Genomic DNA, 10,240 nt, shown 5'->3' with positions numbered 1-10,240 from the left:
TTTTCAAGTGGTTTTTAAGACAGGAAAAACTACTTAACTATAAAAAAAATACCTGTGTACATGGCCTAAAACTGATATAATGAGATGATTTGGCTGTCTGTCTGACAGGGAGAACCAGGCCTGCCCGGAGCCATTGGTGTCAGAGGAATTGTGGGAATTCCAGTGAGTTAATAAGTTGATGTATAGTTATGTGCATGCGTTGTTAAATAAGAAACCTGCTATAAAGTAAAAACACCAACCAACAGTAAATGAGGAGATTTAAACTCATTTGTAATCTACGCCTCACCTTGACGAACACTCTTGCTTATAGGGTTTGCCAGGAAAACAGGGACTGGTGGGACCGGCAGGCCAAAAGGTAGAACATCATTTACATGAGAAATAATATATGCTGAAGCTCATTTAAATGTGAAAGTAATTTGCATGCATTCGCTCTCTGTGTAACAGGGAGAAACAGGCGCTGAAGGAGCAACTGGTCCAGTTGGGCTTCCTGGTAAAGATGTGAGTAAAATTATTTTTGTGCTACTGTACTGGGTATCCAACCTGTTTTGCAATGCGAAATATGCAAATTTACAAGATTTCCACTTCATTAGGCAATACTGGTGAATAATAAAGCATAATATTAGCAGAAAACAATCATAATAAAAATGTATAATAAATATGCTAAGAATAGGCTGTGTAAAGCAGCAAAACACTATTATTCTAATGAATATTATGAAGGCAGACATGCTCAAAAACTGAAGTGTGCTTTTTGTGATTATTAATGATGTTCATTTCATATTTTAGGGAGCAGTTGGACCAACAGGAGAAGATGGAGCTCCTGGAGCCAAAGGAGCCACTGTAATAAAACAATTGACACATTCATACAAATATTACTTTCGGCACACTTTATTTTAGTATTATTGGCATATTTCAATGTATAGTTCACCCAAAAATGAAATTTTGTCATCATTCACTCGCCTTTTACTTGTTCCAAACCAGTTTGAGTTTTTTGTTAAACACAAAAGAAGATATTTTGAAGAATGTTGGAAAACTGTAACCATTGACTTCCATAGTAGGAATAGCAAATACTATGGAAGTCAATAGTGGCAGAATTTTCATTTTTGGGTGAACTATCCCTTTAATTATTAAGTGCATATCGAAATTTACTTGGATGTACAAAAAATATTTATATATTTACACAAAAGACTTTTCTCCTCAGGGTGAAACAGGAAAGCAGGGCCCAGTTGGCCCAACGGGTCAACAAGGAATCCAGGTGGGTTTTATATTGTACATGGACGGACAAACTGCTTTGAATATTAATCTTAATGCCTGCGTTCTAACTTATATACTAAATATGGGCCAGAAAATTATTTTATATTGAATGTGCAGTATTTGCCCTCTGGTTATTAAAGTTATTATAATGTATTAATTGCATCAGTGTTGTCTTTTATCCTAAATAAAATATATTTAACTAATTAGATCCATCAGTATTTTATGGAAATCGAATTAATAAAAATGTTAGGTCAAATCTACACTAACCGGCCACTTTATTAGGTACACCTTACTAGTACTGGGTTGGACCCCCTTTTGCCTTCAGAACTGCCTTAATCCTTCGTGGCATAGATTCAACAAGGTACTGTAAATATTCCTCAGAGATTTTGCTCTATATTGACATGATAGCATCACGCAGTTGCTGCAGATTTGTCAGCTGCACATCCATGATGCGAATCTCCCGTTCCACCACATCCCAAAGGTGCTCTATTGGATTGAGATCTGGTGACTGTGGAGGCCATTTGAGTACATTGAACTCATTGTCATGTTCAAGAAACCAGTCTGAGATGATTCAAACTTTATAACATAGCACATTATCCTTCTGGAAGTAGCCATCAGAAGATGGGTACACTGTGGTCATAAAGGTATGGACATGGTCAGCAACAATACTCAGGTAGGCTGTGGTGTTGACACAATGCTCAATTAGTAATAATGGGCCCAAAGTGTGCCAAGAAAATATCCCGCATACCATTACACCACCACCAGCCTGAACCGCTAATACAAGGCAGGCTGGATCCATGCTTTCATGTTGTTGACATCAAATTCTGACCCGACCATCCGAATGTCGCAGCAGAAATTGAGACTCATCAGACCAGGCAACATTTTTCCAATCTTCTATTGTCCAATTTTGGTGAGCCTGTGTAAATTCTAGCCTCAGTTTCCTGTTCTTAGCTGACAGGAGTGGCACCCGGTGTGATCTTTTACTGCTGTATCCCATTCGCCTCAAGGTTGGATGTGTTGTGTGTTTATAGATGCTCTTCTGCAGACCTCGGTTGTAACAAGTGGTTATTTGAGCTACTGTTGCCTTTCTATCAGCTGGAACCAGTCTGGCCATTCTCCTCTGACATCAAGGCATTTGCACCCACAGAACTGCCGCTCACTGGATATGTTCTCTTTTTTGGAACATTATCTGTAAACCCTAGAGATGGTTGTGCATGAAAATTCCAGTAGATTATCAGTTTCTGAAATACTCAGATCATCCCGTTTGGCACCAACAACCATGTCACGTTCAAAGTCACTTAAATCTTCCTCATTCTGATGCTCGGTTTGAACTGCAGCAGATCGTCTTGACCATGTCTACATGCCTAAATGCATTGAGTTGCTGCCATCTGATTGGCTGATTAAAAATGTGCGTTAACGAGCAGTTGGACAAGTGTACCTAATAAAGTGGCCGGTGAGTGTATATTAAAAAATCTTTTAAAAATTAAATGTTTAAATAATTTTTTTTTATTATTGAATGTAGAAACATTATTGGTAATGATTATTAACGTTGATTGATAGAATATACAGCACTAATTAATCTCCTCTGATTGGCTGCTGCATTCTCAAGCTCAACAGAAAAGCCTGTGATTGGTTGTAAGACTCGAAGCTGCAAATAAATGAAGCAATCTAATGCTACGTGTGCACATCTAACCTCCATATGCTAATTCAGACCTGTTACTAGCATTAATATTACATTATATGCACAACTACTCTAGAATACTAGAATACATTGACTTCTGAAAAGAACGTAAAATGGATGATTGTTACTGTACTTTTGACTGGCTTCCCCAGGGAGATAAAGGAGACCACGGCCTCATGGGTCCTCGTGGAATCAAGGGTCACACGGGTCATAAAGGAGACCAGGTGTGCTTCCTTCATTACAATAATCCTTCATAGCAGAGCAGACCTTATTATTGCTCTCTATGTGAAATCCTGTAATCTTTCTGTTCTTTCAGGGCCCGTTGGGTCCCGTCGGTCCTAAAGGAAGTGAGGTAAATTAAAAAGCCTGTCAAACATGCACTCAGTGACTGCATTAAACGCCTGGTGTTTCCTATGAACACCGTGTAATTTTACGCTAACATCTTTCTCTCATCGGTCTGCAGGGAGATCCAGGTGTTCCCGGAGATCCAGGCGTGAAGGGGGATCAGGTTCGCCATATTTATAGAAACATCCCCAGCACGCCCTGTAATTATGGTATTCCAGTTGGTGTACAGTGGTTTGATGGTTTTTAATAATGCTTTACAGGGGCCTACGGGTATTCCTGGAATCAAGGGAGAGGTAGGTGGCGCATACCACCATAAAACACTCATATGAGCCATATTATTTAGCGTTTAGGTTGTGGAAAAAAATGTTAATGTAAGAAATTAATGAATGAAAAACATTATAATAAATTCCCTTGTTTTTTATGTAATAATTGACACTTTTTCCAATTATTGTATTGATGTATAGTGTACTTTTTATAATACATTACTTAATAATACAATACCTATAATACACAATACTTGCAATACAAGTTATTAATCTAATATGAAAAAAGTTAGTGTAATTCGGTGTGTAGATATGTGTGTGGATTACAGTTACAATACTGGAATTCGGTACCAATCAGTACTGGAATTTTAAAAGCGTCCATTTCCCGCTAACATCTGAGCGCTGTTGAGCACGTTCTTGACCAGTGCTCAGCAGAAATGACTGACTGGCCGTGAAGGTCATCAGTTCACCAAATTCATCGCTGTTTAACCACAGATACAGGGACACTGGAGGGGGCTTTGGGGGCTTAAGCCCCTGATGTATTGTCAAAAGACCCTGATCTTTTGGAATATGTTGCACTTAAATAACAATTAGGTTGTATAACATTTATTTTGTTATCCAAGTACTTAAAATTACCACATGGATCACGCGCATTCCACTTAACGCAGCGTTTGTGTCGTTGCGTGCTTGTTTTTCATCCCTCTCTTTTCTTTGATTGATGTAAGCGTGGAGAGAAAGGCCAGAGAGGAGCTACAGGTGCTGATGGGCGTCCAGGACAGCCGGGTCATGAGGGTCTGACTGGACCGCAGGGAGCCAGGGGTCTGGAGGGGGAGCGAGGACTGGTGGGACCTCCTGGTCCCAGAGGTCTACCTGTCAGTACAGATTCACTCACACCATTGATCAGAACAGTGTTTCTCAACCAGGTTCCTGGAGGACTGCCAGCTCTGCACATTGTCCATGCCTCCTTAACCAAACACACCTGATTCAGATCATCAGCTCATAAGCAGAGACTGAAAGACCTGTAATGGGTCTGACAGAAAAAGGAGATATCCTCTAAAACATGCAGTGTTGGTGGTCCTCCAGGAACGTGGATTAGAAATACTGGATTAGAACGTACAGTATTTTGTTTCTTTAAAAAGATTTTCTTCCAGCCATTGATGATGTTTTCAATGTATTTCTAAAAGGGGCCCAAGATCCAAGACGAGAAGATCCGTGATATCTGTTCAGCTATTGTTGAGGGTACAACAACTTCTTCAAAGTCATGAAATCAAAATGTACTTTATTAAAAGGAATATAGCTGTTTTTGATGCACTAGTGCGCATAATATTTAGTCTGCGCTCTTAATTTTTAATTAAAAAAATTATTTTTAACATACTATTTTTACCTGTTATATCTTAATTTATAATGACTTGTTAAATGGTGTGACCAACATATCAAACACATGAAATCCACCAACAGCAAAATGCAATCATTCAATTAATTCCTCATAGACAAAATCAAGTCCTGCCTATATATTTTATTTATTATTATTATTTTTTTTTTCAACAAGCTGTTTTTACAAAACAATTAGCTGTATTCTTATTTAGAAGTAATAGAAGAACTAAACTATATTGTTTTATTGTACCAAACAGAACATTTAGATGCCTACAAGAAGGAACTAGCCAAGAAACCTCTTCCACTTGGAGCCCCAGGAACCCCTGGACTGATGGGGCCACCTGGCCCCCCCGGACCTGCAGGTCCTGCTGGAGAAGCCGGACCAAGAGGAGTCATGGGTCTCAAGGGACCTCAAGGATACTACGGCCTTCCTGGAAAGCCAGGCGCCAAAGGTAATGTTGAATGACTCCATTCCTTTTATCACTATTCCAATTAGTGCTGTGCCATCATATGAACTGGGAAATCATAACTTTGCAGCAAATGCAGAATTCCTTTTGGGTTTTTTTTGTCCATGACTTCTCAAGATCAAACAAGTATGAAATACTGAGTAAAGCTTCATCATGCAAATATGTGGATGAAGACTCTAGACAGTAGTTTTGATATCCTGTGTAGTTTAGGTCATCCTTAGTTGGTCAACATCCTCTAAATTAGTGTAAATCATACTATTGTCATTTGATAAACTTCCTTAATATCCTGTCATGTGCACAACTAGAAACTCAAGCAAGGAGGAGTCATTTTTATGCTAAAACTATAAGCACACAGTAGCTTGGTTTTTAATGCAAGGAAACAACCAAAGTGTGCAAAAAAATGTGCAAACATGAATAAGGTTGTTAAACAAGTTCTTAGAGTGGCTGGGTATAGTATTGGTAGCCTAGTAACCAGCATTAAACAAGGCAAGCATAAACATGGAGACAGCTGACTACTGTATTTAATGTTTGCTATGTCAGAATTTCACTCAAGTCCAAATCCACCTCAAGTGAGCGTCAAAATATTTAGCAAATGAAGGGATTTTTATTCAAAGGTTTCTTCAAGTTCTCGTTTCTCATGTGATATTTCAAAAGGTGCATTAACGTAGATTTCCATCAGCTGCTAGTGTTGTGGTCATTCAAGGGTAGCAGCTTCCAGAATGTTGAGCATTGCAATTCTTTTGTCCTCTGAAGCGAAAGTTGCTGTACAGTGAGTGCAGTCTGCGCTAATTGCCACTGAGCCGAGGAGGAACGCTAGGCTTGCTAATGAGACAGAGATTGAGAAGCAATAACAGGATGATTAGAAAAGCCCCTAAATGCATCTCAATCTACCACAATTATTCCTGCAGAACCTCAGAGGATGAGAGCATGTTTATTAAAGGTTATGAATGCAGCTCTAGTGGAAAATGCTCGATCATGCCTAGCAGGGTGTTTGACAGTACAACTGTCAGCAGTTTCACACACAGAGGTCCTGAAAACCGCTATTGCTGATTACAATTTAAGAATTTGTGCCAAAGTTCCAAAGTTCATACAATTTCAGTACTGCTGTATTCAGCATTATATTGGTAAAGTTGTATCTTGAGTATTTATGATAGAGTGATTTGATTTGTTTTATGTCCATGGATTTGTGTAGGTGATTCAGGACAAAAAGGTGACAAGGGAGATAATGGGATTGGAATTCCAGGACTTCCTGGAGAACCTGGACCTCAAGGTATGAAAAGCCAAATCTTATCTGTCATATTTAAGTACCACTGCATAGGATGTAGATGCTTTGACTCGTGCTAGTTGCTAATCTCTCTGGATATGGTTCAGTTAACTAACCAGTGAAAGACATCTGCAGGTGTATATACACTCATCAGCCACTTTATTAAGCCTCATTTTCACTGAGCAGTACAGATCAATACAGTTTGGTATAGGGCACCCTTATCCACTGCCAATAATACCCTTACTTGGTAGACATAGTGTATGCCAGAAAGTTGCAGTTGACTTCTCTTCAATAGCTGTACGAAGTTGCTGGAACTGGAACATGCTACCATATATCATACCTGCCAACAATCCCGTTTTGCCCAGTAGTCTCCCATATTTCAGACCCATCTCCCGCCACCCTGCTGTTTTTTTATTTCTCCCGGAAAACTCCTGTACTTTCATCCCACCCCCCTCCCTTCGATCCTCAGCTTTTTGGTACAGTCTATAACACCCCTTGACCACCTTTGGCATAGTATCCGATTGCAGTGGCTGCCCGAAACCCAGAGAAAATGTTGGCAGGTATGTCGTATACACCAATCCAGAGCCATCCCAAAGATGCTCAGTGGGTGATATGACCAATGAGTATGCTGGCCATGCAAGAACTGGGATGTTTTCAGCTTCCAGGAATTGCAAACATCGTTAAACCATGGTGTTGTACTTTATCTTGATGCAACATGAGCTGATGTTTGTGGATGAATGGCACAACAATGGGCCTCGGGTATGCCTGTGCACTCAAAATGCCATCAACAACCTGCAGTTGTGTTCATGGTCCATGACATACGCTTGCTTGTTTCATAACTCCACCATGGACAATTCGATTCATAACGCTGACATAAAGAAACCACTTACTCACATGGACCCATACACACTGTCTGCCATTTACCCTGTACAGTGAAAACCAGGGTTCATCTGTGAAGGGTGCTTTCAGCAGTTTTGGTCCGCACCCGGGTTCGTTTGAAGTCGGTATGTTTAGCTAGTGTGAATGTGCTTTCTGAACTCGGGTGTGCACCCACAAATCGTACCCGAGTTCACCTGAAAGAGGTGGTCTGGGGTATGGTTCACGCAAACTCTAGTCCGATTCACTTCTGGTATGGATGCAGTCGTACCAAATAACAAAATTGAACCATCAACAGTACAACAAACTTTAGTTTTCATAATGTTCATTCTTGTGTGTGTGTCTGTATCACGTACCTTGCTAACATGCGGGACTGAGCCAGGGCAAGCACAGTGATAATGTCTGCTTGTCTTCTCCAACAACAGCTTCTGCAGACATCGCGATATGTTCTGAACGTTGATAATATTTTTGCAGCAGATGGAGGACGCGATTCGCTTTCTGTATTTCCAAAACCAAGTGGCTCAGTAAAGAGAAATGACTGTGATGTGCAGACGTCTTTCCACTTTGGCACTTTGCTTTCGTGTCTGTCACTTGGCAACAGCTGTACACAAAGCAGCGGCTTAATGATGCAAGCGTATCAGGGTTCAGAAGGAAAAAAAGACAGTGTGAACACAAACCAACTGAGAAGGTGACAAGGGGGCACAATTGAACTCGAGTACGGTCCAGGCAATTGAACCAAGTGTGAAATAACCCTAAAATACCTCTTCCAAGCCCCAGATGCCATCGAATGTGAGCACTTGCCAACTTAAGTTAGTTAAAACAGCAAACTGCTGTCAAATCGAGACTCCAATGACCACAATGAGAATATGAGCTTTCTTAAGACAGTTTGTGCAGAAATTCATCGGTTATGCCAATCGATTGTTAAGATTCCTGCAGTCAGCATGCCGAGTGCATAGTCCTGCAGTTACCTCATAGAATTCAAAAGTGAAAGTCAAGGTATAATCACATATATTGTGTTCATTCAGCACAGTGAGCAAACGATGGCCTTTTCAAAGCCTTAATTTACTGGAAAGCAATGTAAGACTTTTTGTAAGACCCCACAGAAACTCTGCATGTGTACCAAATATATTGGCTGGTGAGTGTCCATCATATGTTGAATTCATGTATAAATGTTTTGTAATTTTATCAATTGTGATTACCTCAAAACAGGACCAGCTGGCAAGCCTGGCATTGGTAAAGATGGTCAGGATGGTGCCAAAGGAGAGCCCGGTGTGAATGGGACCCCAGGAACACCTGGAGCAAGAGGAGCCACTGGTGCACCTGGTCTTTGCGATCCTTCAAACTGCTACAGGCCTCAACCTCTTTATCTGCTTGGTGGCAAAAAGTCTGTCAACATCAAGGGTCCATGAACAGAACAATAGAAATATCCTAGAAACCTTCATCACAGTCATCAGGAGCTCAGAGTCAGTCCCTTTCCGAAAAACTTGAGACTTCAAACGGCGAGTAAAACAAATGTGACAGTTGTATAGAGACGTACGGATGCAGCTTCTGATGGTGGATCCAATTTACATGGTTTATTGTTGTACCTTGTACATAAACTAGAAGAAAATGTGTTTGTCCTGTCAGATGGTTTACAGTAAATTGCAGAAATAAATTAATTGGAAATTGACGTTTCAGTTCTTGGGCCACAATCTGGTTAAATAAATGGGAAACTAATTTGCAAACCAGTACATGCTATACAATTACAGTTCTGCATGTTTAATAATGTCATAAAACGTGATTTACAAAGACCAATGTTTGACATGGTGCCAGACATTAAGCTATGCCAACAGAACGACAGTGTGATCCAGCAGGGCAGCCTGGAATAAAAGCTTTTCACCACCATGCAAAGTGCGTGCTCTGGTTTATTTATTTAACAAACAAATGATTATCATAAAAAGAATACTAGCAATACAAAGTTGTAGAAATGGTTCAGACAACTTAGAACTAATCCATGGGTGTCCAGCCGTGTTCCTAAAAAGGCAACATCCTGCAGATTTTAGCTTTAATACGCTCGCCTAGGATTGTCTAGTAAGACCTTGATTAGTTGGTTCAGATGTGCTCTGTTTGTGTTGGAGATAAACTCTGCAGAGCAGTGTACCTCCAGGAACAAATTTGGACACCTCTGACAACAATGTTCTAGAGATGAAAAAGTTCTGGAAAGGGATTACGTGTCTCTGTCATGATTCAGTACTTACCAACTTCTGATTTCTCATTAGGAAGTAGACTGATTAAGTAACGTCGACATCTTGATCAGAGCTGTAACTAGCAGAGATGAAGAGAGATGTGATGGGCTCTGTAAGACCAGCTGTTCTGCTGCATTTAGTTGAGGTTTGAAGGCCCATATTGCAAGTCCTTCCAGAAGGGCTCTGCAGCCTAAAAACTACAATAACTTGGAAGAGAAACTTGGTTTGAAAGACCTTGATCTTCCTGATGGTGTGCAGTGCAAACCTGCATCGCAATGGTCTCTTGGCCATTTGGTCTTTCAAGGTCAGCTGGATCTTTTAATTTCTGCCATTTTTTACTCTGCTTTACCATGTTTGGTCAAGCAGTTGTCCGCTCTTGTCCTGGAGGTCCATTTTTCCAGCAGAGTTTAGCTGAAACGGTGATCAAACTCCAAGGGATGTAACTTCCTAGTAACCTTAATTAGCTTGTTGAGTTAGATTATACATGGAACTAG

General features: G+C 40.3%; 1 protein-coding gene across 1 annotated transcript in view; it reads left to right on the top strand.

Annotated features, from left to right (window-relative positions):
• Positions 1 to 9,411, top strand: part of LOC130246696 (collagen alpha-1(IX) chain) — a 71,562-nt gene extending 62,151 nt beyond the window's left edge. Inside the window, exons 25-38 of the mRNA XM_056479800.1 lie at positions 109 to 162; positions 311 to 355; positions 445 to 498; positions 784 to 837; positions 1,199 to 1,252; positions 3,085 to 3,156; positions 3,249 to 3,284; positions 3,396 to 3,440; positions 3,538 to 3,570; positions 4,266 to 4,412; positions 4,725 to 4,779; positions 5,172 to 5,366; positions 6,574 to 6,651; positions 8,731 to 9,411. Of these exons, the coding sequence (XP_056335775.1) occupies positions 109 to 162; positions 311 to 355; positions 445 to 498; positions 784 to 837; positions 1,199 to 1,252; positions 3,085 to 3,156; positions 3,249 to 3,284; positions 3,396 to 3,440; positions 3,538 to 3,570; positions 4,266 to 4,412; positions 4,725 to 4,779; positions 5,172 to 5,366; positions 6,574 to 6,651; positions 8,731 to 8,930 (1,122 nt within the window). The 3' untranslated portion in view covers positions 8,931 to 9,411. The remainder of the gene's footprint in view (positions 1 to 108; positions 163 to 310; positions 356 to 444; positions 499 to 783; positions 838 to 1,198; positions 1,253 to 3,084; positions 3,157 to 3,248; positions 3,285 to 3,395; positions 3,441 to 3,537; positions 3,571 to 4,265; positions 4,413 to 4,724; positions 4,780 to 5,171; positions 5,367 to 6,573; positions 6,652 to 8,730) is intronic.
• Positions 9,412 to 10,240: the final 829 nt, after the last annotated feature.

Source organism: Danio aesculapii, chromosome 19 (genome assembly GCF_903798145.1).
Source record: "Danio aesculapii chromosome 19, fDanAes4.1, whole genome shotgun sequence".
In the NCBI taxonomy this organism is placed as follows: Eukaryota; Metazoa; Chordata; class Actinopteri; order Cypriniformes; family Danionidae; genus Danio; species Danio aesculapii.
Note: the sequence above shows the minus strand (reverse complement) of the source record. Positions and strands in the feature narration are given on the sequence as shown.